The sequence below is a fragment of the Amphibalanus amphitrite genome, unplaced genomic scaffold (assembly GCF_019059575.1).
Source record: "Amphibalanus amphitrite isolate SeventyFive unplaced genomic scaffold, NRLGWU_Aamphi_draft 000247F_arrow, whole genome shotgun sequence".
Taxonomy (NCBI): Eukaryota; Metazoa; Arthropoda; class Thecostraca; order Balanomorpha; family Balanidae; genus Amphibalanus; species Amphibalanus amphitrite.
Window position 1 is genome coordinate 440,675 of NW_024881742.1, and position 27,586 is coordinate 468,260.

The following is a 27,586-nucleotide window of genomic DNA, read 5'->3' on the forward strand; positions in this document are numbered from 1 at the left end:
AATCGCGCATGGATACGGCCTTGGGTTGGTCGTCACTACTCATGCTTCGTGACTGCTGGATAGCATTGCTATCACCTCCTGAAGGCGTAATTGATAATTTGGTTCGCATATGCGTTCGCAGCATCACATTGTGTATTGGCAAAATTATTTGTGAGTAGGTAGTTATAAGTGTGAATCTGAATCCATCGCCGAATTGATCAACGTTCTGAATATTTCATAACTGGCGCAGCAAAGACATAAATCATCCTGTTCTAAGACAGGCTGCTTCGAACGCAGATATTTCGCTGACGAATTAGAGCCAATGAGAAATAGCTTGATGACGTAATTTTATCTGAGGCTGAATTGCATTGGGTAATTTGCGCTAACGCATGATAAACAACTGTTTGGAAAAAACTGCACTTCCAACTTTTTATTGAGATGCCAACCCACGGGCCGGCATGTGCTTTGCAAATTGCAATTTTGTGGATTTGGTGTCCTCATATAGGGCATTGGTCCTGTCTATGGTTTAGGGCCTTGGTCCTGTCCGTCACGTATATTTCTGTTTGGTGAATGCCACTGGCCCACCAGTCGGTCGAATTTTGCTTTTTCAGCAGGCTCTGAACTTGAACTGTTGAAGCCATGACAAAGTATGGGTTTCAAGTAAAGTTGGACCACAAGTTTCCAGAGAAGTGGGATGGAAATATCGTTCCAAGCCTTAGTCAGGTCTGGGACTTGGTTCCTCTTGGCCTCAGGTAAGCCCTGTGCTGAAAATGTTATTCAACCTTTTATGGGTTGAAATGTACATTCATGTCGCTCAAAACTTTTTAATTAATCAAGTGTTTCTTCGAAGGTTCGCAGATTTTACCTCCAAGTACTGCAGGGCTTAATGTTATCGGTATTGGTTGGGTAGGCATCAACAATAGCTTTCTGTTGTAAACATACAAGGTTGGTATATTAATGGGGCGGTATGCATGTGCCATTTGTGAAAGATTTCCCACAATACTGCAGCATGTTGATGATGTTATTTGTGAATTTTTTAAGCATTTTTCATCTATCTTCTACCAATTATTCTTTGTAACTCATCAAAACTAAACAAACCAGACCTAACCTATGCCACCTAATCTAATCTTTCATAACATACCTGACCTAAACAACCTAACCAAACATACTCTAACCAGCCACCAGGCCAGGGGGGTACGCTCCGGCTGTTTAGCATTACGAAAAATGGTGACAGACGTTTGTGGAGGATTGTCGACGAACTCTTGTTCCGCGAGCAGTACTTACACGCTAGCGGAAAATTCACCAATCAGCGCTCGGCCGTACTCGACGCTGATTGGTCCGACGCTCGTGACGAAATTGTGGGGGACCGCAGTTATTCTCTATGGACCCGAATAGGCTTTTGGATTTCGGAGGGGGTTCTTTAAAATTATATGCTGTTTGGAGCTGTTTTCGAGTTGAAATATATTTCTTATGACTGTTAGCTATATAATGACACCATAAAATCATGATTTTAATAAATATTACCGATGTAATATCGGCCGAAAAGACATGCTGCCATGGCACGGACTGCCCTGCGGCTGATGTGGGGCCCCTAGTGCCAGCGTATGGTAATAATGGGTTGACGAAGGGTTATTGGAGAAACTTAGAGCCCCATCAGCATTCAGTATAGGGTCATTAGACGCCGGGAATGTCCATCAGGGGTCTGAGTAGGCCTGTCATAGGGGCATACATGACACATTATGGCCCATGGGTCAATGTAGATCCATTAGGGGCCGTTGAAGGGCCATCATTGTTCAGCGTGGGCTCGCAATTACCTCTGATGGGCATATGCCGTGCCCCGATGGACTATAACGCTGGCCCCTGATGAACCATCACCAGCCCCTGATAGGTCTACAAAGCCCCCTGCTGGGTCCAAATTGGTCACTGATATGCCCAAATGGGCCACTGAGAAACCCGTACAACATCCCCTGACTGCACCTGCTGGACCAGTGCCGTCCCCTCATGGGCCCACCGCAGCTCTTGAATGACCTTTTCAAGTCCCCTGAAGTGCCTTTATTGGCCTAAATGGCCCCTGATTGACTTTTGTAGTCCCTATTGGTCCTATATGGTCCCCATGAGCCCTCAACGTCCCTAGACAGCCTTACATTATATGCCACTGGGCCCTGTTGGGTCAGCACCGGCCCCTGATAGGCTTGCACTGGACCCACCGGGCCTATACCGACTCATGAAGGGCCTATGTCGAGCCCTCATGGACCTCCGATGACCACACGCCGGCATGTGTGGCCCCATCAGCAGTGGTCCGTCTATCCCATGTACTTACGGTCTTTTTGGCCGATGTGACACCGGTAGTAAATAGAAATGTTATGATTAAATGTCGTTATTACACAGTCAAAAGTCACAGAAAGAATATCCAAGCTCAAAAATGGCCTCAAAACCAACAAAAACTGGTATAAATCACCTTCAAAAGCCGTAAGTCTATTAAACGCCATAGGGGAATAGCTACAGTCCCCCGCAATTTCGTCACGAGCATCGGGCCAATCAGCGTCGAGTATTGCCGAACGCCGATTGGTCGATTTCCGCTAGCCTGTAAATGCTGCTTGCGGATATAGTTTTGAACAAGTGAGGGTCGCGGCTACTAATTATCGCTTGTCACCACTTTTTCGTCGGGAACGTTCTACCTGGTTTATATAGCCTTGCACCAGGCCTACTGTAGCCAAAGCTAACCTGCCAGCTTCACTAAATTTAATTTAGCTTAATGTGTCAGATGAAATAAAGATAGGTTTGACTTGATTGGGTTAGATTAGGTTAGGAAGTTAGGTTTCTACATACTTCAAATACTCTGGTCACCATTGAAGTCATCAATGAGTCCAAGCATTGTGGGTAATCTCACATAGATGTTACATGCATATGGGCCCAACAATATGTAAACCCTGCCTGGATCCAACAGAAAGCTGTTGGTGGCACCTGCCCCGCAGATAACTCGTTATCTACCTGTTCCACAGCTATTGAAGGTAGCAGACTCTTGAAGGAAAGGAGAACTTCTCAGCCATTCATTTTCTTTGTGCTCACTTAACAAAACAAGAAATAATATCTTGGAGATTGGGGCTGAATTTCAATCTCTTGATGCACTTAAAATTGAATTTGTATATCTCTCATCTATGGCACATCTATAACCTTAGAGTTCTGGTACCTACCTCTGTCCTCTAACTGGGCTCAAGCAGCCTCAAATTGTAATTTAAATATTGCTTCCATTTTTGCACTTATCATTCTTTCCTGTATTAGACAAATGTTTTAGTCTGAGAGCGATGCAGGGTTTATGCTTTGGACTGCTTTCATCTGACTCATGTGACTCTACCTAATCACTTTGTTTCAGATATTTGGTCTGGTATGTTGGAATGTGGTTCAAAGGAAAGAAACCCTTCATTGACCAGCTCAACCCTGTGTCTGGAAAACAAATATATGGTTAGTAATGCCTGTGTTTATCTGCCCAGCTGCCATTATCCACCATAATCAGAAAATGGATTTAGGTCACTGATACATACTAGACAAGTTTATCATATTTCAATTGAAAATCATTAAAAGTTGGATCATACAGTATGTAGATTGTAGGTGAACATTGTGTCCAGTCGGGTGCAGGTGTGGCCCCAGTTGTGAGTACTAGCAGCACTAAGACCGCCGGTGTGTCCGTCAGGGGTGCCTCTGGGCGGTATCGGCGCCGGCACCATCGGGCGCGGCTTCTGCGGCCAGTTCACGCGGTTCCAAGTACGGCCCGGTCTGTACGAGTACACCACGGCCGCCGCCGACCAGTTTATCGTCACCGTCCACGGCGCCCAGAGCCACAGTCAGGTGCTGAGCGCGTGCGGCCCGCCGGCCGGCGGCCACCTCTCCGGCTGGCGGTGGTCGTTCCCGGGCGCGCAGGCCGAGTACCGCGGCCTGTACCCGCGCGCCTGGACCGACTACCGCCTGCCGGAGCAGCGGCTCAGGCTCGGCTGCCGCCAGGTGTCGCCAGTCATACCGCACAATTACAAGGTACGAACACGGAACATTCTCTACGGGTTGCCTCTTCATAGCCACTTAGATACCTATATATTATGTCCCTGGATGGCCGTCCCGTAACTATCGGTTGTATCTGTCCTGGTAAAATACGGCGTCTATAGCGATGTTTTCAGTTCGGTCATAACTGCACCACAATCTCTTATCTTTTGAATTGACATTAGTTGCAAGTGCTGACGCATTACACCATACTGTTTTTGAAAGCCAGCTGCGATGTTTGTTTTCAGGACACCTCACTGCCGTGCGCCGTGTTCGTTTGGGACGTGGAAAACACGGGCACAGAGGAGAGGACGGTCAGCATCACGTTCACCTTCGAGAACGGCATCGGCAGGAAACACTCCAGTACGAATCGACAAATCCTTCTGGCTCCCACACCCTGTGGAGCTTGATTTCTCCAGTTTGTCATTTTTACGTTTTGTTTTGCTACCTATTCCATTACAGTCTGAAACCACCCACGTTCGTCATAGATCTAGAGACCCTGAGCTGTTTTCATTCACTGATAACAGCACATGTTTACATTGTGACCTTTGCGCTCAGCGCTGCGCGGCGTGTCGTTATACACTCGCTGACGTGTGTATCCAGGTTTGAACTGCGCGGTGTCGTCCCTGGACCCGGAGCCGGCCGCCGCTGGCGGGGTGTCGGGCCTCACTATAGACCAGGAGATCGGCGGCGTGCCCTGTCAGTACGTCATCGCCGCCAGAACCCAGGTGGGCTGCCGCTGGTGGGCTCTGACACCGGGGAGTTTGAATCCGAGAATCGTCACTGGTTGAAAACGATAAATGAGTTTGTTGGGACTTAGTACCTATATAGTTTTGCAAAGGTGTAATGGCTATTTAGATGATGCGCGGTACCAGAGTTCTAGCAGTTCAATCGTCTGTTGTTCACTTGACGAGTCACGAGTTCGTTGACCTGACGAGACGGTTGTTTCTAGGAGGGAGTCCTGGTCAGTAAGAGCACGTTCCGGCCCTCGGGAGACGGGCTCGACCTCTGGAACCAGCTGTCTGCGGACGGAGGTCTGACGCTCAATCTGGAACAGAACAACACCTCAGGTATGACGTAATCAGGCGTGTGGCCAGACCGTGCCGCTGGCACTGCTTATAATTGTCATGTAGGTAACCGTGAGTGTTTACGCTAGAATGTGTGTTTTACGGGTTTCGGATATTGATGCGAGCACTGTATTACCTAACACGTTTTATTTCCACCCTCTCAGAGGCCGGTATGGCGGTCAGCGCGCGGGTGACGGTACCGGCCGGCTCTCGGCGCTCAGTGGAGATGGCCCTGGCCTGGCACATGCCCGAGGTGCGGTTCGGAACGGCCGTGCAGCCCGTCACCAGGTCAGTCGGCGTGGGCACGAGCCGGGTGCAACTACAGTCACTCGTTGGCCGTTTGGTTGTGAACAGAAGCAGCCGATTCAAGTTGGACGTTTTTTTAGTGCGATCAAGCGTTTTGTTCAATGTGATTTCACTACAGAAATGTGGGCGTGCTGTCGTAAAACAGCCGTCACCTTATTGCTCGCACACACTGCGGATTTTGAGCGCTGCGATGGCCTCTGATAGGCGCGACATCTGAAACATTGCGACTTGCGAGGCATTCTCTTATAGTCGTTGTGGTTCGTGTTTTATCGGATGAACACAGTACCTATTTGTGTTGAAACGAAAGTCGTGTTACACCATCGTTCAGCAACACAATTTACATTTGTGACAGTTTATTGTTGCGGTGATCGAAAATCACTCGTCATGACGAGCTAACCAGTGCTATTCCATATTTACTCGTATTGTCGTTGCGATATAAAACGTGATGCTACCGCTGTGGATTCGTTGTATTGCCCTTCTCTAACGCCTGTGTCCCGGCCGTCCTCAGGTACTACAGTCGCTGGTTCGCGGCGGGCCGGCAGGGCGCCGAGCGACTCTGCCAGTACGCGCTGGACAACTACCGGCGCTGGGAGGATGCCATCGACGCCTGGCAGCAGCCCGTGCTCGACGACCCGTGAGTTTAGGAGACGGGGTGCTCAGCCAACTGGGTGTGGGGACTGGGGGGTGCTGAGAGACACAGGGACACTGAGCAACCCGTGAGTTTAGGAGACGGGGGTGGTGAGCGAACTGGGAGTGGCGACTGGGGGGTGCTGATAGTGCCGGGAGTGAACTGCGGAAACGTGCCGCTGTCTCTGCTTGTTGTTTAGGCTATCGTTGCTATCATTCTGGTGGTGTGTGCCTGCAATTATATTGTTATGCCGTTGCAGGGAGCTGCCGGATTGGTACAAGTCTGCCATCTTCAACGAGCTGTACTTTATCTCGGACGGCGGCAGCCTGTGGTTGGAGATGGCCGACGCCGACAAACTGCCCCACTCGGACCCCAGGTGAGCCTCACTGACCTCGTGACAATGACAACAATTATAGAGGTGCAAAATATCTGGTTGAAAATCTTCTTCCTTTAGTCGACGCCATTTCATATCAAGAAACATCACAAAATTACTTGGTCGTGATTGACCGTCTGAATTCTACGGATTCTGCCACATAATTCCAACTGCAATCACTTTAATCTTAGTCGTTGCTCTTCTGGTCCCCAACCCCCCGGTACCGCTGACCCCCCCCCCCCCCTCGCAGACGGGAGTACGGCCGGTTCGGGTACCTGGAGTCCCACGAGTACATCATGTACAACACGTACGACGTGCACTTTTACTCGTCGCCGGCGCTGGTCCACCTGTGGCCGCAGCTGCAGCTCTCGCTGCAGTACGACATGGCCGAGTTTGTCACACAGGTGGGTGGGCGTGACGACCTTATTGGACTGGAACGGGGTGCGTATAGGGATTCAATGATGGAGTTACTGGTGATATCACGTTTGAAGAGTCATGATTTGGTCTTTCCTCGAGTACGTTCCTTTTATTCACTTATTTATCCGGTTGTGTTGGAGACCATCGTTGGACAAGTTGGCAGATCGTTTCTCTGTCTGTAGAACCACCCGGTTGATAGTTCTACACTGACACGTACCCCGTGTCCCGTCCCCTCTGGGTCTGTGACCTCTCAGGAGGACCTGGAGCGCCGTAAGATGCTCTACACGGGCCAGACGGCAGTGAGGAAGGTGGCCAACACTGTCCCGCACGACGTCGGCAACCCCGGCGTGCCAGGTAGGGGCACGAGTTTCTCTCTGACTGTGGGAGAGGATAGGGAAGGCAGAAGGTGGCCAGCACGGCACCCCGGTGAGGGTGTGCGCGCTCTATCTGTCGGATCTGAGACTGGCGTACCGGCTGGTGGGGAGGGTCGGGTGCGATGGGGCCGACTGGTGGGGAGGGTCGGCTGCGATGGAACCATCAGTCACGACTGTCGACTCAAGGTTCGACTTGGGGCGTAAGATAACTGGACACTGTATATTAGCTACGTTTATAATTTCATACACTGTAGTAATATGGTATTCGCATCCCTGTCCGTTTCAGGTGAGATACCGTTTGTGAAGATCAACAGCTACCAGATTCACGACGTGTCCGCCTGGAAGGATCTCAACCTGAAGTTCGTGCTGCAGGTGAGTGCAGTCTACGAACGTCCTGTGAGATGAGCTCGTTCTACTGATAACGAGTTAATATTTCTGTAAGAAAATCATGTGTCACGATCGCCTTAAGCCGGGCCTGCGTTCTCTTGTTCTTCCCGCTGGCCTCCCAAGTTAGTTAGCTGTGGAATCCGCGCCTCGCCGTGCCCGTCTGACCGCTCTGCCGCCGCCGGCAGACGTTCCGAGACCAGCGAGCGGTGGGTGCCGGCACCGGCTACCTCTCGGCCATGTGGCCCGCCTGCAAGGCCGTCATGGCCGTGGCGCGCCGCTGGGACACCGACGGCGACGGTATGATCGAGAACTCTGGTGCGCCGGACCAGACGTACGACACGTGGGTGATGAGCGGCGTGAGCGCCTACTGCGGCGGCCTCTGGCTGGCCGCCCTGTACGCCATGGCGGAGATGGCCCGCGAGATGGGCGACGAGCCCGCGCTGGCCCAGTACGCCGAGCTGCTGACCCGCGCGCAGAAGGTCTACGTGGAGAAACTGTGGACAGGTGAGGAGGAACACGGTGGGGACCGGGGAGTGGACTGCGGTGGGAACTTGACAGGATCGTGGGTGAGGCTGCAGCGTAGGGAGCGAGGAAAGTGCTGTGATGGCTAATGGCTATAATTGAGTGCCTTGTTCTGTTGCCCTGTCGTGTTTTTGGACTGTAATAATTTCGCACCTGTCAAGTACACGCATTTCATTGGCATTTTTGTGTTTTCACTCTACTTGCGCCTTGGTGAATGCATAATTCATTATGCAGTTTCCCTTCATCTTCCGTGCGAAGTCTCTTTCCACGCGGTTACCACGCGGTCATTTCTCGCACTGACCACTGGGTGCTGCTCCTCCCATCCGCAGTGAACAAGGCGGGCTCCTACTACAAGTTCGACACCTCGCCGGGCGACAACGGGGGCTGCATCATGGCCGACCAGCTGTGCGGCTACTGGTACCTGAGGTCCGCCGGTGTCACAGATCAGGTAAATAGGGAACCGGGAGACCGCCAGGGAACCGGGGGAACCCTACCGACCAGCTGTGTGGCTACTGGTACCTGAGGTCCGCCGGAGTCACAGAACAGGTAACTAGGGAGACCAAGGACCACCAGGGAACCGAGGGAACCCTACCGACCAGCTGTGTGGCTACTGGTACCTGAGGTCCGCCGGCGTCACAGAACAGGTAACTAGGGAACCGGGAGAAGGGGGTACAGTTACCAGGAACCCGGCGGTTAGGTAACCAGGAAACATCCGGGGATACGGCAATCAGAGAACCAGCGTTTTGTACCGGCGACATTGTAACATTACTAAGTAATGAATTCGGATAGCCGGTGCTATCCGGCTTTCTATGCGCGTATATAACTGCATCCCATGATTCTGACGCAGGCGAGGTTTAGCCCTGTATTACACACCAGCTCCGACTCTCGCTCCCTCCCTCCCCCTGCCCTTGCCCTGCAGGTGTTCAGCTACACGGAGGAGGCGCTGCGCACCATCTACGAGAACAACGTGCTGCTGTTCCAGGGCGGCCGGCAGGGCGCCATTAACGGCATGCTGCCCGACGGCCGGCGCAACATCACCACGCTGCAGAGCGAGGAAACGTGGACGGGCGTCACGTACGCGCTGGCCGCCACCATGGTACATGAGGTGAGGCCGGAGCGGGCGCCGCGGGGTCACTGTGGGTTCCACAGACTCGGCGGGGTAACTGTGTTGGCTCCACAGTCGGGGCGCCGCGGGGTCACTGTGAGGGCTCCACAGCGCGGCAGGGGCGGTGTAACTGTGAGGGCTCCACAGTCGGGGGCGCCGCGGGGTCACTGTGAGGGCTCCACAGCGCGGCAGGGGCGGTGTGAATGCAGCAGACTGGAAGGGGTCGGTGGTGGAGAGGGTAGTGGATACGAGATATCAGAGAGACTCCAGGACTATTGTGGGGTTCGTGCATTGTTTTGATGAACAATGTTTTAAACTTAATGTTGTTTTCTCATAGACCTCGGTGTTGTGTAGGCGCTTTTGATATGTAACGAATTCGATAACGGATACATCATTCAGAATGGTGAATGAGGCTGGAACTTTTTGTGTTGTTTTTTATGTATGAATGGCTGAGTGCGCTGTTTTTATTACTATCATTAGACAAATGCGTCTGTCCGAGGGTAGGGCACTTCCGGATCAATTTCTGTTGAGTATTTCTGAATGGTGACGTCTGTTTTGTTGTGCGTAATCTGACTGAGGTCAGTTCGGGCTCCGCTGTCTGTGATAAAGTCCGGCCTCCGGATTGCTGTGTCTGATCCCGGTCCGCCCGCCCGCCAGGGGATGATCAAGGAGGGATTCCACACTGCCGAGGGCATCTACCGCACCGTCTACGAACGGATCGGACAGGGCTTCGAGACGCCCGAGGCGCTCTATCCGGAGAAACACTACCGGGCTGTGGGCTACATGCGGCCGCTGAGCATCTGGGCCATCCAGCGGGCCTGGGAGCAGCGCCGCGCCACACTGCCACCTGGTGGCGCGGAGTAGAACCACTAGTTCGCGGCGAGCACGGCCTCCGTGATACGGGGAGAGGCTGGAGAGTGTGATTTTGATGCTACGTGTTGCAGGTTGATATAATCGCTTTGTGTAATATGCACTAGTCATATGTAACCATGCAGGACGAGTGAACGCTTTTCTATCAGTTGTGATTTTTCTGTAGTCTATTTTCGGGGGCCAATAGTACCGATCGGAGTTAGCTACGCGTCAGGAACGACGAACAAGCCGGGTATCCTGTCAGAAAATATCGAGCATGTGATTGATGTCATTGATTGGTGATCGTGGTTGTGCTCTGTTTCTGTACGTGATCGCTGTACGCTGTTAAGAGAACTCAAAGAGAGTGAGAAAGACACCGAAAAGAGCAATAGTCCTCTTAAAGTAGGTACTACAGTCCAAATACACCACAATCAAAATATCGTTATTCCTCTGCACAGCCACTCATTGTTTCCGTACATTGTTTTCCATACGCCGTGTGTGTGTGTGTGTTGAACTGAAGTGCCTTACACTGCCTGCGTTCCTCGGCCATTGGGTGTGTACCGACGTAATTCATTTGTTCAGAGCTCGACGTTTTTCTGGCTGGCCGCCTGTGTCTGGTGTTCTGCCTATCAGCGCTTCTGCGCCAGTGTCCGTGAGCTTCTGCTGTGTCGTGTTGTTACCCTTTCCCGGGCCTGCGGGCTGTCGTTTTTTCTGCAGACCATTGCCTCCACCGATGGCGGCCGCCGCGCCTCATTCGCTGTGCTCTGGGCGCGGCGAATGGTGAGTCATTCATTCACGTGTGTCGCTTCATGTCTCCCAAGTCAGTCGAGCTGGGTCGCCACCCGCCGGGCGCCGTCTGCCCAGCCGGGCTGGCCAGTGCTGTGCGCTTCACCTGCGCCGGTGGCAGCTTTTCCATACATTTCCTCACGCCGTGCGTCTGTCTCGTTTCGTCGGTCTGAGGTCGAGTCCTCGCGTGGACCGTGTGCGCCATTGGTCGGTTTTGTGTTTGTTTTCTATTTCTGTGCACATTGCGCCAGTCTGTGTCTGTGAAAGGTGACCGGACCGCCGGCGTGCCGGGCGGTTACAGGCGTTCTGGAGCTACGGTAGCCGGCCAGCGTCGCTCCAGCGTCGGCGAGTGAACGGCCCTTGTCCAGGTTACGCTGTTTTCTGCGGATATTATAGCGGTGATTTTATCATTGTTGCAGGTGCTTGGTCAATAAACGCTGAAGCTGTACTGTAATTGGTTGCTCCCCAAGACATGTCGGTGGAGTGTCTGCAGGTACTATGTGTGTGGTATCACCTGCGGGGACGAATATTACATTTACAAATTAAATGTTCCTATCGACGAAAAATGATGTCACTTTTCGCGTCCTAGCTCGCGAGCATAAAAGAAACAGATTACGCGCCGTCACTCACTTTACCGAGAATAACGGGCACATTAAAGGACGCTTACTCGCCGTCTATGGCTGAGGGACATCCTGTAAGTCAACTGGATTGTAGGTCAATACCTAATTGCTTGCCTCATTCCGCTCCCTCAGAATAGTAGTGTCGTATTTTCCCGTCCATTGTTTTCATAGAGAACTGTCCCGTCCAGGGTTCAGGTTTGTCGGGAATTTCCAACTATCTACTTCAGAATCGCTACAAAAGAATCAGTGCTGCCCTTCAGGGGCTACGAGACTTCGAACTAAACGGTTATTTGGCCTTGAACTAAACGCTTACGACACAATGATGCATGGATGTGCCTTCTGCCACAAACAATCGTTTTTCGTCATTCCTTGTGCGCTTCTTGTGCAGTGTGCACTGCCTACCACAACCCACGAGCCAGTTTGTCTCCACTCTCCATGACTATAAATAAGCCAGACATAATTTGTTATCAGTAAATAGGGAAAATCAGAGTACGAAGCAAAAAATATCGTGGATGTAAAAACCCGCGCGGGGCTGGGGTCTCCAGCCGAACGCGCGGGGCTGGGGGGGGGGGTAAATTTACCCCCCCCCTGTTATCTCCTGAACTAATGGTCCGATTTGGAAAATTCAAACGCCAATCGAAAGATCTCATCACGAACAACTAAAAACGTACTTAATTTAAAGTTTGAGGTCAATGTCAGGTCAAGGGTACAAATTGCAAGTTTCTACAGTATCGGCCTTGCACAGTAGTTGCCGAAGAATGGAGTCATGGACTGAGACTGATTGCCTTAAACGTGTTCTTAGGCTACCAAGACAATATTCGTTGCATACAATATCATTCAGAGGTCAAGGTCAGGTCAGGTCAGGTCACCAAAAACAAAATATAGAAAGGGGCATGTGCGACACATGTTTTATGGGTCATTTTACTCATGAAATTCAATAGGCACACTCAATAAGTGATATGGACCACCTCTGGATGAATTTCAGGTCGAGGTCAGGTCAAGGTCAGGTCAAGTGAGGTCAAATTTTGAAGTTGGTTGTTAAGGCCTAAAAAGGTGTCTTTCTGATGCAGTTTTTCACGGCGAGTCGAATGGTGCTATTTTTGTTTTCGTACGAGGTATAAAACTTCAACAAAAAAAAAACATTTTTCAATTTTTTTGTGTGTCGTGACGTCATAAAATTTTGAATAACTCCCACATTTTTGAACCGATTCTTCTAAAAAGTGGTATGTAGGTGCACATAGACCACTTCTCTGACATATATTCCGGTTATTTCGATTCACTCAAAATTTTGGATTTTATAATTATTTTCCCAAAAAAGTCAGTTTTTTTAGAAAAAATTTGGGCCCAAATCCAAAATTTTCAAAAACCGAGACAGCCATTTGATAGACAAAGTAGAATTCCATATAACATTTTTATTACGTCTTGATTCCTTTAAAAATGAAGATGTTAGCGGCGTTTGAAATTTTGCCGTTTTTGAGGCGAAAATGGCGAACATGACGTCACTAAAACGTCAATTTCTCAAAAAAAAATCCGACGGGTTTCGCTCAAATTTTCAGGGAACGTGTCAAATTGATGTAAGAAAAGGCACTGAAAGTTTGGCGGCGCTGCGCGCCGCCGTTTTTGAGATATTGTAAAAATTCGCGAGGGGGGTAAAATTTACCCCCCAGCCCCGCGCGGGATAACATTGCATTATCTGCACTCAATTTCCAGCTATATTACCTACAGTAGGCACGCAATTTATTAAAAAATAAATTAAGTAACTAATAACTTCATCATTAGGTATCTGAATATTCAAATCTCACTATATAGTACCAACTGCCAATGCCCGACACCTCACACATCCTCCCCAGACCGTCAGTGACGGATGGGACACAGAACGGATCGCCCTCCCACGGCGCGGCGTCTCCGAGTCCGAACGTTCGACGGCGCGTCCCGACGGCCGTCGCCCGCCCACAGCGGCGCGCGTCAGTGCCACCGACTACTACCACCGACTCACCGAGCACTGTCACCGAGCACTGTCACCGAGCGCTGTCACCGACTGTCAGTGGGGCACCACCGCTGTCAGGCCTGAGAGTGTCACCGGTCATTGACGACTGTCACAGATAACGGTCACTGGTCGTTGTCATCTGACACCAGCCTACCAACACCGTCACCAGTGTCCGACCACTGTCATCACCAACTTCTGTCACCTAAAACTGTCACTATGAATGTAGCGAATTGATATATTTTCTAAGCAAACGCGCTCAACACATCACCCAATAATCCAGATTACTTTCATTCACTTCACTCTTGACGAAAACTCTTCACAACCTCCAAATCGCCATCAATGCCCCAATAGGTCAGACCATCCTAACGCAAGATGATATCACACTCAGGCGCGGATACAAGGGGGGGGCCATGGGGGCCATGGCCCCCCCCTTGGCCGATTTTTTTTTCAAAAATAAAATAAAAAGTTAAAAAGCTGAAAAGGGGGCCTCCTGAAAATAAAGTGGCCGAAATCCGATGAGTTTTTTTTTTAACCTACCCACTTAGTTATTTCTTAGAAGACTAGCTGAGAAGACTTCTTTGTTAGAAGATTGGTGAAGCTTTTCATAACTTGGAGGTCTCTTATACTCACAGAGATGACCACTTTTACAGGGCCTCCTAACCTGCACAGAGGGCCTCCAAGCCTGCACAGATGTCCTAACAAACACAAAATCTCTTAGCCTACACAGAGGCCTCCACTCGCATCCGAACAAAGGGCCTCCTAGCCAACACAGAGGGCCTCCTAACTCACACAGAAGGTCTCCTATCCTGCACAGAGGGACTCCAAGCCTGCACAGATATCCTCTTCGCCAACACAGGACCTCTTAATCTCCACAGAGGGCCTCCACTCGCATCCACACAAAGGGTCTCCAAGTCTGTACTGAGGGCCTGCGCTCGCATCTGCACAGAGGGCCTCCTAGCTATCACAGAGGGCTTCCTAGTTCACATACAAGGCCTCCTAGCAGGGGCGGATCCAGGGGGGGGCGATAGGGACTATAGCGCCCCCCGGGCGACTTTCTCATTTTCTTTTTTTTTTGCAAAAAAAAAGCATGATAGGGGGCCCCCAAAAATAAAGTGGACGAAATCCAGGCTTAAACTTTTGGGGGTAGGTAGGGCCCCCATCGATGGGGGGCCCCCGATTCGGAATAGCCCCTCCCTTGGCAAAATGCTGGATCCGCCCCTGATCACACTCGCGTGCGGCGTATTACTAGGCACCGCCCAGCACATGCCCCCTTGATGTCCACATCACAGCATCAATAACTACCCCATACACCACTTATACACGTCAGCTTAGCTGCCCCCCTCTGGCGTTACCCTTCTAACGTCCAGCACATGCCGGGGTACACCATCCACCAGCACAGTGTTGCCCGACACCACACCGGTCACCTGGCCAGTAGACCAGCGGGTAGTGCACCTGGCACCGGGCGGCTTCACCCAGACCTGGTCACCGACACGGTACTCGTGAGTCATCCTCTCCTCGCTCAGAGCCGGGTCCTTCGGTTGGGCCTCCGGATGGCGCCACCGATATGTGAATATCCCCCCGCTTGGTGCCGTGCTCGGGTCACTTCCGTCCTTTGCCGCCAGGTTGTACCAGAAAACTGCCTTGAGTGGGGTGATACCACCTCGCGAGGCCATGCGCTTGATTGTCCTGTGATTCCGCTCTACAATGCCATTGCCAGATGGACGATATGCTGCTCGGAATCTCTGTCGGATGTTCCACTGGCGGCACAGTTCCGCTAGCTTGTAAGAGCGGAACGTGGTGCTGTTGTCACACAGAAGTTCATCCACCGGACCTCGTTCCCTGAACAATTCCTCTAACACAGTGGCCACATCTTCTGCGTTTTCTGATCGAATTTTCCTCCAAATCGCATGTCTACTTGGACCGCAGTCTACTACTGTAATGTAGCAGCGGTTTCCGAAGTGGGTCGTGTCCACTGCCAGACGTGACCAGTTGTCTGTGACAGCTAGACTTCCACCCTCATGAGTGACTGGTGATGGGTCGATGGACTGAACTGACATGGGGCGCATCGCTGCACACATTGCTCAACTTCTGCCCTCGTCAGCTCAGGATCTACCAGCTGTCCCAGGCCCTGTTCATGAAGTCTGCGGCCGCTGCGGCCGGCCGCAGGCTCTAAGCTCCGCCCATTTTTGAAACGTCATCACTCACTCGACCGCAGCAGCGTTCCATGAACAGCGTCTGCTGTCGAAATAGTTTCAGACAATTGTTTACAACTGAAGCACACCGGAAGATAATTTGTTTACAAAATCGTCTCCATGACAACACGGCTTGCGCCTATTTGACTTCAGTGCGCCAAGTTCAGTGCAATTAGTTTTCTTGAGGCTCGGCGGTCGCTGGATTGCGGCCGCAGAGATCGCAGCGGCCGCAGCAAGATGACGTCATACATTCGTCATACTACATGAGCCCCGCCCCTTTTTGTGACGTAACAACCCGGCTGGCCGCAGCGACCGCAGCGGCCGCAGCGACCGCCGGGGTTCATGAACAGGACCCCAGATAGAGCGTCTTGTCCACTCCGAAATGGTGTTCCGCGTGTAGCAGTTCGACATTAGCCGCGCACACGTCTTTGTCCTTTTCTCCGCCCAGCCATCGCTTGCTCACTCTCGTGAGGATGTCAGCTCTGTTTTTCTTGGATTCTACCAGCTGAATTGTCACCAGCAGCGAATACGAATCCACCAACTCCTTGAAGAGACCCAGGCGACGTCTGACCAGCAGTTCCGACATCCCTGCGACTTTTATCCTGCAGTTTCCTTCCAACGCTGAAGACAGCCACCGCTTAACCGTCACGGAGTCAGTGATGACTTCTACCGACTGCAGTCCCCACTTTAGACTTAGATTCACACCACGCACTGCTGCATCTAGTTCGGCGATGTTTATGTGATTGTAGTCTGTTGTTTTCCTCAGCCAGGCTGCGTCTTCTACAATGGCTCCATTGATTTCCAATGCGACCCCCATCGCCAGGCTACTCGCATCACACCAAACGCGGCCGTGCTTTGCTTCATTTTTCACCAGCCATGGGCCTCGCACAGGGTCATGCTCCTGAACCTTCTCAAGAAGCTCTTCTGTCATCAGACGCACATCCATTCCGACATCGTCCTCCCATCGCACACCCTCGCTTCTCCTCTTGATGTAGCTGCACGCCACTCGGAGCCACCCGCAGACCGGATAGTGACCGGTGAGGCGACCACAGATCGAGAACAGTTTTCTGCGTGTTAGCTTGACAGATGCGTCCATGACAGGGATCTCATTGCCTCTGCTGAACTGAAGACCCTCCTGGCTGTCACGGTTCAGCTGGAGACCCAGCACACGTCCGCCGTCCAGCGCCTCTGGTGGTTTTGTCTCGAGACCGTATTTTTGCAGATGAGCCGCCACTTGGTCTGCGGTGACTATATTCTCTTGCACGATGATGTCATCCATGAAGTGATCTGTCCCGCTCTGCACTGAACTGTCCTGTGCTAGCACCTCACTCAAGATCTTCGACATGATTCGAGGAGAACAGTTCAGGCCAAAACCTAGGCGCGTGAGAACATATGTCTTCCCTTTGAACCTGACCTGCTGGTACTTCCACAGAGAAGAGTCTACATGAATCTGGAGGTATGCTGATTTCAAATCCAGTGTGCGTACTGGTTCAGGAATCTGTCTCCATTTTCGGATGCTTTCGTCACACACTGCAATGTCCCCGCTCGTATGATTTTCAACAAATTCATTCAACTCCCTGAAGTCGAACACTGGGCGCACCTTCTTTTTGTTCTCTTGCATGACCGCCATCAGCGGTATCACGCCACCAGTAGGCTCGCCTTCTTGAAGCTGTAGCCAGCCCGCCTCAATCCACTTCTGGATTTCCTCTTCAAACTTTTCTTCTGTTTCCTCATTCAAGGTGCTCTGGTATATTTCTACTGTGTTGGCCAATTCTGGTGCGCGATCTTTCCACTTCCAGCTCACGGTCCATTTACAACCGTCGAAAGAGGCGCTAAAATCCTGATCTTCAACAACCATCGACGGTGTAGCCCCAGATATCTCGTCTCTTCCGGGTGATTGTCTCCTTCCCTCACAAGCGCTACTGTTGTCGGCATCATCTTTGCCTTCAGCAGTCACTGATGACGCAGCCGCAGCTTCCACGCCTCTCCCGACTGCTGCGATCTCCTCATTGTGTGCGTCTCTTTTGCTGTCAGCTCCACATGCCAGCTTTACTCCGTCACCATCGATTTTGACTCCACCCAACCGAGTCAACACATCTATACCCAGCACCACGTCTACACCTTTGAGCAGCTGATTCACCACCACACAATCTGCTGTTATCACAGTCCCGCAGACCTTCAACGTGACTGACGCTGTTCCAGCACAGGTAATTCGACTACCATCAACAGTCACTATCTCTTGTCCTCCACGCCGAAGAGCCCCACTTGTCCACACGGCGATTACAGTTCGAGAGCAGCCTGTGTCTAGAAGTGCCTGGAACTCTTTTCCATTGACAGCCACTGGAACAATCGGCAACGCCTTTAACCCTGCTGCGGGGGAGCTGCCGGCGCACCAGCTCTCCCTGCGTCGTTTCCCACACGGCAGTCTCTGGCCAAGTGGCCCTCGCACCCGCAGTTCCAGCAACACAGTGGTGTCTTCACAGCAGCATTGCAAAACCGTAGAAAATGGGGACCCCCACAACCGTAGCATCGAACCGCTCCTTTAAGCGGGGCGCCTCTGCGTGCCACTGCAGCCGCAGAGGTCACCACAGGCCGCTCGACAAGCTCTCCCACCAGACAGCGAGCGCGCTCCACAACATCGGAGAGCGGCATCCTTTCCACGCCTGGCAGTGCACGCAGCTCTCTTGATACAGCTGCTGGGAGACCCACGACGAACGCACGCAGCAAAAGAATATCGGAAGTTACTCCAGCCAGACGCGCCAGCCGCCGGAGGTCCGTCAGGTACACATCTACCGGTTCATCCCGCCACACTCGCCTGCACATCTCCTCATAGGCACGGAAGGGGTTGGTCGCAAACGCGACAGTCAGTGCTTGACGGACGCACTCTGCGTTTACTTTTTCTTCCTCTGCCATCTCGTTATACACAGCGAAGGCAGCACCCTCAAGGAAAAGAGGAATAACTTCTGCGACATTCTTGATTTTACGTAGCTTCGCAACAACATCTACTTTCGTTAGCCACTGCACTACATCGCCGGATCCGTCAAACGGCTGCAAGAAATCCTTAATTTGTAAACCTGCCATTTTACGTTAATAGCCGAAATAGCTTGTAGCGAATTGATATATTTTCTAAGCAAACGCGCTCAACACATCACCCAATAATCCAGATTACTTTCATTCACTTCACTCTTGACGAAAACTCTTCACAACCTCCAAATCGCCATCAATGCCCCAATAGGTCAGACCATCCTAACGCAAGATGATATCACACTCGCGTGCGGCGTATTACTAGGCACCGCCCAGCACAATGAACTACTGTCACTGCCAACCGTCACCGCTGACTGTCACTAGTAGTCGGCGATAAGTCGGTTCGGCCGGCCGGCGGCTGTCACCGCGGGCCGCCGCGCCGCCTGCGAGAAATAGCCACCGGCCCGGTAATAAGGTAGCGGCGACGCCTGTTCCCGACGTCCGCACGTGCTCAGAGAGGGCGGAGGGTGGGTCGTGTGGTGCTGGGAGTGGGACTAACACGGACTCCATGGGCATGGACTGACCATCGTGTGTATGGGTTTAATTTGCGCGGATACAATAAAGACGAAATAAGAAAAGTCACAAGCCATTAATTTTATCGAAGGTGAATCTTCGGAGCTTTGAAATTATTCATTGTGATAAGTTGCATTGTATATGACCATCGATAATCCGGGGAGATTCGTTCGTTCCCCTGTGATTGAGTCTGATGATGTTAACAAATTTGCTGACGTCACAAATCCACTAAATACTAATGACAGCACGGATGCGGGCGGTGGATGGGGACGTCCGATTAAAACGTCTTAGCGGTCGAACTGCGGGAGACTTTCGGTAGATCCGGGGAAAGCAAGGAGGGCTGTCTTGTATAGGTAATGTATAGGGTATAGGCTCTGATGGCGTCAGGCCACAAATAGGGAGTGTCATGGGTCCGATGGCTCGTGACCACGGACTGGTAAATGTAACCCCACCGCCCCTAGTCGATCGGTCAATACAGCGGATGTCGCCACGGTAGTGTAGGAGCGGCCTATGTCGGCTCAGGCCGCACCTTCAAATGCACCTGTCATCAGAACACAGGAGCGCCTCGGATAACATGCCCGTTCTTTGTTCCACAATCCACAGAGGAGTTAAGACGTACAGCTACGTAATTTTTTACTGTTCTGATTGTGAGGTTTATCCCGTCGTTTGGAAGGATTATTGGTTGTCCAGAGTTTAGACTAGCATACATTCGCTGTGTAATTTTAAAGCTTTATGTGAGCATGTTTGACCGATTAAATCGTACTATAGGTCTGTGTTGCTCAGATTTAAAAACACGAGGACACGATGACGATACCTACGTGGAAAATGGACACAGTTTCTCAGGAAGGGCAGAATTGTTGTTTGTAAAGAAATTCAAAAAGCTCGAAAATATTACAAATTGATTAAAGTCCTATCCTATGAAAATGTACGTACATTTTCGCTTTCATACCTTTTCAAAATCACGAGAAATTGTTTTTGGCCATGTTTTCGAGCCATAGGGGAAGGTGGGGTAAGACGGACCAGCTAAGGTTTGAGCCCGCATTTCTTGCTACACTGCTCTCGTAATTCATATTATTTATAGTCTTCGGAATGCTCAATCCTTCCTCTGTTGATATGTGTAAAGACTAAATTTCAAATTAAAGACATCTAGGTGGTGGATGCTCATAAAGAGGGACATGTCAAAAAGTCAGACAAGAAAAAACGTAGGGTAAGACGGACCACTCAGCAGTGGTTCATGTGTGTTACACTTCTGCTCTGTACCTACTCTTGTAAGAAAAAGTAACCAGAATGGTAAAATAACAAAATGAGCCTTTATTCTTTACTCATGTGTGATGGAAGTGCAGCTAAAAGCTGGGAACATGTGTGTTGATTGTCGTTTGGCATGAATGCATGCTAACTGAGCACTTGCATGCATGGCTCACATGCAACAAAGACTCCTTCCTGAAAAATTAGCTTACTTAAACTTGTGTCAATGTTTTGGAAAATAACTTTCCATATGCAGGGTACAATGGACCACCACAGGGTACGATGGACCACAGTGGTCCGTCTTGCCCCAAATCTAAATTCTGTCATTATCATGACGTATATGTCAAATAGCCCAACATTGCAAAACCTTGCCTTTCCTAAAGTGTGACTATAACCAAGTTTATAACTTTGTTCTTCACAGTTAAGTGCAAAATAAAACTAATCATGCAAGAAAGGCGCCGTAATTGAATCACCCGTAGACCTCTTATATTAGATCGGTTTGACAAAAAACAACATTTTTCTCAATAACTCAAAACTCAAAAGCTATGCATCCTAGCAGCATGAGCTCAAGGTGGCCATTGTCACGAAGGAAAACAAACATAGTGAGTGCATAAAGCAGTAGATGCCAGCAGCGGTTCAGCCGGGAGGGCTGGTGGTCCGTCTTGCCCCGCTGGGCCGTCTTACCCCACCTTCCCCTACCTACATTTCCGTTTTCCAGAATTCAAGTAGAATAATGGCTTTTCATGAAGTGGCTGAACAACTTCCCGTAAAACTCTTCCGCGGCTTATGGGCTAAACATTTCTTATGTAAACGCCAGGCTTCACCAAGGACACCGACCGAGAGACCTTCATTCTCAAAAGGTGCTGTGCGTCCATGCTTCGAAAACAGTCGTCCGTCTTGACAAATGCCATCAGCGCACTCCCGGCGTGCATTTACAACCCCGCTGTGTTCCGGTCTCCATCAGCAGAACGCTTTACCGGCCCTGTGTTATGTGTACGCGAGTATATGTGTATTGGCGGTTGACACTGACCCGTGGTGATAAAAAGGCACCGACCAAGTGCCCCAGTGCCCCAATGGTCACGGCCAGCATCTTCGTCACAAATCGAACCGGTACGTAATTACTCTATCTTAGAATATCAGCTATGCGCTATGAGAACCCGCTCACCCAAACACAGCAGAGGTAAGACGGGGTCGGTTTGAAGCTCTGACAAGTGGTCGGACTTTTGGACGTCGGGGCGGTTTCCGACCGGACGAAATTAGGTTACAGCCCACAAATATGTAGTTGAAGTGCAGGCTGTTTAACACTGAAAAACACCCAACCTCACCTAAAATCTATCGGTCATACGAGTACTAACATCGCACACATTTGCCATTCATTTTGAATTCGTTGATGAGCTAATGCCTTACAGGGCTAGCTTAGAAGTATATAATCGAATCAGTCCTGCAGATCGCGCGTTTTTAATCACCCTCTTCGCAAATTTATGAACTTGTAAACGGCAAGGGTTATCAGGCAAATCAGGTGCAGTCTTTTGTACTTACTTTGTTATAGCTTGTTTGGGAACATTAATCATGGTAAATGTTTTCATGATGGCGACTTTTTCACCCATCATTAAAAAACATATTTATGCTATAATGATATTGACACATTATAAAGGAGAGAGGGTTGACACGTCCTCACTATCTTTTTAATTTCGGTTTATTTCTGGTTTATATTTTATTCATATTTTTATTGATTTATAATTTTCTTTCCTGCTATTTAAGTACTTAAGTATGATTTAAGCATTACGCTTTTGCACCAATCCTATTTGTTTCACGTTCATATTTTGTCTTTTTCTGTTGAAAATGAAATGAAATGAAAATGAAATGAAAATGAAAATGTATGTACCTGCATAGGTACCTATCACAATATACACAGCCTGCAAGTGATTAGCCGCAGCACAAGTACCCTCTGAGGCCCGTGGAAGGTGACACAGAGCTTATGTGACCTCACGTAACTTCTGGCCCGGCTCGACGTCTGCTTGCGTAGGAGAGGTCCTCCACCCCCTGCCGGTATTTACCAATGCGATAAGTGAGTATGCTGATAACTTATTGTTCGGTCGTAAGTAGGTACTTACCTACAGACAAGGGTTCTGCAGGCCGATAAGATAAAGTGGATTGATTCCAGGATCGTACTACTTAGTCTTTATCCGTTGCTGTCTATCGTTTGCTAGTTTATCAGCAGAGCGTATTTTTCACGGAAAAAGGAGAAGAAATGCAGTAAAGAGATGTCATATACCTAATGAACAAAAAATAAAGAAAGAAAAGGGGTGAGATGAGAAAATGTTGGGGAATATCGGGAGGCACAAAGAAGGAGAGGGAGGGAGAGAGAGAGAGAGAGAGAGAGAGAGAGAGAGAGAGAGAGAGAGAGAGAGAGAGAGAGAGAGAGAGAGAGAGAGAGAGTCACAGACAGACAGACAGACAGACAGACAGACAGACAGACAGACAGACAGACAGACAGACAGACAGACAGACAGACAGACAGACAGACAGACAGACAGACAGACAGACAAACAGACAGACAGGTAGACAGACAGGCATACAGAAATTATGTATTATATTTATCATGATTCTATTTTAATATTTTGATGGTCCCACTCGTATGGGGAGCATACATCACACACTTTTATAGTACCTATTGGTTTCCGAGCGACTGATAACAGTTTTCCTTCGAGTTATTCCCGGTTTAGTCGAAAAAATGCCTTCTCAGCTTCAGTTACTTTCATTTCTCCGATTCAGTGTGAGGGGACTGTGCTTAGGATTGCTGTGCATGAGCGAGCACTTCACAGCTTTTACGCTATGCTCACTTCAATGCGTATGCCCCTACCATGCTAAAGTAAGTACAATTGAAAATAGTAACTAAAAGGGCAAATCACAGCGGCTTCCTGTGGCGATATAATTATCTTCGTGTGTAGTTCAAAGGAAACGTGTCTCATTTGAGACTTTCGCGGTAAATTTCCACTCGTTTTCGTGTGAACAGCTGCGTCACAGCGGACTCTCCGTCCCGCCGTAGCAACGGCGCTCTTCGGGCAGCTAATCCCTCCAACAGCGCGACATTTTAAAAGTTACCTTGTTCCGGTAGTGCACGAGCAGGCCAGGGTGCCTCTATTTAACCCACGCATGTGTAGGGGGGGGGGGGGTCGGATGGACCTCCCCAAGGTTTTTCGCGAATAACTCGCGTAAAAAGCGGCCGATCGCGACGAAACTTTCAGTACCCTCGAGTTGATCAATTTTACAACTACTCTAAAAATTTCATGACCCTGACCCGAGTGACCTTTGACCTGTGACCTATTTCTCGAACCCATGTTTGGCCGGAATCGCGATTCGGCGTATATCGGCTCACATAAGTCGCGCGTTTCAGCAAGCTTCTCGTGGTTTCAAACGTTCAAACATGTGATTTGATGTTGCTCGCATGCATTTAGGTGGATGTCAAGGTCACCGGAAGGTCAGGTCAGGTCATTGACCTTTGGTGACCTCGGTTCACTTTTTCGAGCTATACATGTTTCTAGGCTGGAGCTGAATTCGAATTTAGAAACTATTTGAAGTTTGAACATTTACGAAGTAGTTCTGGTGCCTTCGTAACATGTTACGAAGCTGCTAGAGGCGGTTGACACGTACTACGAATACCCGTCACGACCTCTACTGGTTGACCTGACCTGACCTGACCCGACCTGGTCTAAATGCTTAAAGACATCATCTGTGATCAAAACTAACACCATATTCGTGATCAGCACCGCGAAAAACCTCTTAGCAGCCACACTTAACGACTTTCTAACAGGTCCCGATTTTCCCGACTTTGGGTCATTGACCTAACCTGGAAGGTCAACCAATGACCTAGGACCTTAAAATCGGGTATCATCGGCTTCCTCTCGTCACGGGCAACACGCTCGTTTTTTCCGCGAAGCTCTAGCTCAATCAGGAGCCAAACGGCAAGGGGGGGTCCAACCGGCCCCCCCCCCCTACCTACACATTAGAAGCTGGCAAACGCCGCACACATGCGAGGGTTAAGATTAAGCCCGAGAAGAGTCAGAAACTAAAGTCACCTTTCTTGTCACGGTACCGGGTACAACCGTATCATACCCTGCATGTCTATCTAAAATGGATTGCCGAGATAAATGCAAAGGCACTTTTGTTTAAGGAATTTACATTCCACAGTGATATTTATTTGTTTCAGCCTAACACGCTAGCTAAAAGGCCATTTGCATATTCCCAATTGGTCAATCCAAAATGAGTCGACTTGGCCCGGTGCATGGACTGTCGGCGTAGACCGCGTCGGAATGCCGGTCAACTTCACACCGTGTCATTCATTCGTAATAGACGTGTGAATAGCCCGCGTCTCTCGAATGACCAGTTCGACCAAGTGTGACAAATGAGTGAAGCCTGAACAGCCCAGCTGGTGGGCACATTCGCTAGTCGCTACAACTATCGCTTTGATGATCTGGAACAATAGCGTTTCTGGGGTATTTCACGTCGCTGGCCGGGGGCGTGAAACCACGTAAATGACATGTTATGGCGCGAGGTCGCCGGAATGGGACTCCCACGCTCGATATTTATTCCCGGAGCGACCACGCCTCCACTACTCAGGCATGCTCGTACTACAGTCCGCAACCGTCCGAGACACTAATGCTGGCATTGACTTGTATTCTTGTATTCTTGTATTCTTGTATTTGTAATAGCCGACTACAGGCCTTGCAGCCCATTTACAGTGGCAGTCACGATTAAAATAGGTGACGCAGCACATGCACATTGCACATTACAATGAATACTGCACATTACATGTACGTCCCCTGAGAGCGAGCAAACTCTCGGATGTCCGATAAAACGGAACCCGATGATGCCAACATGTCAGCAGTGGGTGTATGCTGCAAGAAGCGATTACAAAGTGCAGGGATACGGACAGTGAACCCTGACTTCACAGTATTCACACGACCGAACGGTACATGGAACAGCCCTGTCTGTCGAGAGCGTCTGTTGGGGACTGCTAGGCCAAAGACTGCCAACAGGTAGGGACAGTCGATCCTACTGCGATACACGTTGAGTAGGAAAGAAAGGTCGGCCTGTACAAAGCGGGACTTAATCGAGCACAGACCAAACTGCAACTACAAATATCAGCGGCGGTGAATGGGATAAAAACCAGCGTCGCGGCTGCTTCCGACGTGCACCGAATGACACCGAGGACTCGTGAATTGCATCTTTTTTTCTGAGCGGCAATAGAATTAGGTCGAAAAGGCAATATAAGCATATATGCATTGAAGGATTTCATTGATTTTGCTCATTCTTTTGCTCTGGTACAATTTTCTGGACAGTGTAGTAGTTATCGTTAATAATGCAGTTATTGCTCACTGAAATGCAGATGCTCTTAGTAGTTAGTATGTACTCGTATTAACCTTGAACCTTCCAAGTAGCTTTTGCTGGCCACTGAGGTTAACCTCGACATGTAATTTTTAATGGGGAATATTTGTTTCTGGTCCCTAAAAAGCTGTTTCTGGCACCTAATTGCTGATCAGCCCCAAAATGCTTATTTGACCCTAATATCTGAATCTGGCACCTAATTGCTTCCACACAGCCTAAAGTTGCCAGATCGTCTAGTTGAACTCCGTATTTGCTGTTTGCTGATTCAGCACCAAAACCAAAACATCCAGCACCTATTTTATTCCACGTTTGCCTACCTAATTCGCGTAATCTTCCTGATTTTATGTATCCTAACAAACATGAACGTTGCCTTCGGTGATGTCAAGTGCCATTTTCGCCAGTGGAGATAATGATTAATGCCATTTCTAACCAAAAGAGAATCACTAGCCAGCTATGGTGCAGCATAGCAAGACGCTCCTATACCAGCCCGCTATGTAGAGATTATTGCACCCTCAGCCATTTTAACGTGAAAAGTTTGGATCCGTCACTTCCAGCCAGGCTCTCAGGTCATAAACTGGAGTAAAGCAAAATGTCAACTCTGAACAGACATGCCACGCAACCGGCCCTCTTTTCAATATTATTAGCTTTCTGCAATCATCGTCTGACTCCATCTCGATCAAACGCAGCATCCGGTTTCTACAGGGGCGTTTGACTGACCGGCCACACAATAACCAAAAACAAAATCAAAGCTTCATGCACACATAAGTAAGAAACGGATGAAAAAGGCACAACCACGGCACAACTCTGCGCGGCAAACAACGGACAATGTCCCACGCAAGATCCCGCGTTTCTTCAGCGGCCTTGAACGGAATGAAAACATTACATTTCTTTTTTGGAGCTATTTGATGACGTCAAAAAATACAATACCCGTTGTAATGGTCAAAATCGAGACAATTACTCACAAAAATGTTTCCCTTTAAGCATTGCAAATAAATAATTTAAAATATTTAAATGACATTGTTTTTTCAAACAAATCAATATTATTTGCTTACTTAAACGTCATATACAATGCTGAGATCACTACGGGGCTGTCTTAGAGTGTAGCTGCACTGGCAACCTTTAGGCTAGACTCCAGGGGTCATTATACCAGAACAACATGATTCTACCAGCCAGTAGTTCATTTTTCTACTAGATTGGTGCTACGCTCAGCATTTAGGTGCCAGATTCAGAAAAAAGAGTAAGGCGTACCGATGAATAGGTGCCAGAAACAGCTAATTAAGGTAATTTTCCATGATTGGTGCTGGTATCCACCAAATAGGTGCTGAGGACCAATTTTGGGGCGAGTCAGCTTTTAGGTGCCAGAAATAGCTTTTCTGGGACGCAATTAAATGGCGTCCATTTTTAATTATTTGAAGTGGCCTTTGCTGTCGGAAATTTAAGCTGGCGGCAGCGTTGCTTAGCCCTATCGGGCAGCCTAATTTCACTGCCGCGAAGCTCTAGCTCGGCAATGAAATTTGAACGCAGCTTCATAACAGCCAAGCAGCCCTGAGCTTAGTCGAATGAACCTTGAGAGCTCTGAGCAGAACCCAGCCCAGCTGAGAGACCCTGAACTCAGCTCAATGAGCCTCATGTAGCGCTGAGTTCAGCTCAGTTAGGACCGAGTGGGTTCGGGCGGCTCTGCCCGTCTGGACTGAGCGCAGTCGGTGCTGATCTGAGCTCGTTCGGCGCTGAGTTGAGCTCGACAGTTGTGGAGCTGAGGGCGCTGAGCTAAGCTGAGCTGAGCTCGGTGGGC

The 27,586-nt window shown here is 49.7% G+C and overlaps 1 protein-coding gene across 2 annotated transcripts; it reads left to right on the plus strand.

Moving 5' to 3' along the window:
* The first annotated feature begins 370 nt into the window (after positions 1–370).
* LOC122386328 (non-lysosomal glucosylceramidase-like) lies at positions 371–11,279 on the plus strand. Of its 2 annotated transcripts, none has more exons than XM_043375426.1 (16): positions 371–731; positions 3,353–3,441; positions 3,671–4,008; positions 4,260–4,374; positions 4,615–4,739; positions 4,964–5,081; positions 5,243–5,366; positions 5,893–6,018; positions 6,272–6,388; positions 6,636–6,789; positions 7,057–7,156; positions 7,463–7,548; positions 7,749–8,067; positions 8,415–8,533; positions 9,005–9,190; positions 9,848–11,279. In XM_043375426.1, exons 1-16 carry the CDS (start codon positions 619–621, stop codon positions 10,052–10,054), a joined length of 2,436 nt encoding a protein of 811 aa, XP_043231361.1. In that variant the 5' UTR covers positions 371–618; the 3' UTR covers positions 10,055–11,279. The 2 variants fall into 2 exon arrangements, with proteins under 2 accessions (XP_043231361.1, XP_043231360.1); XM_043375425.1 differs by having other exon boundaries at positions 482–532.
* The last annotated feature ends 16,307 nt before the right edge of the window (positions 11,280–27,586 follow it).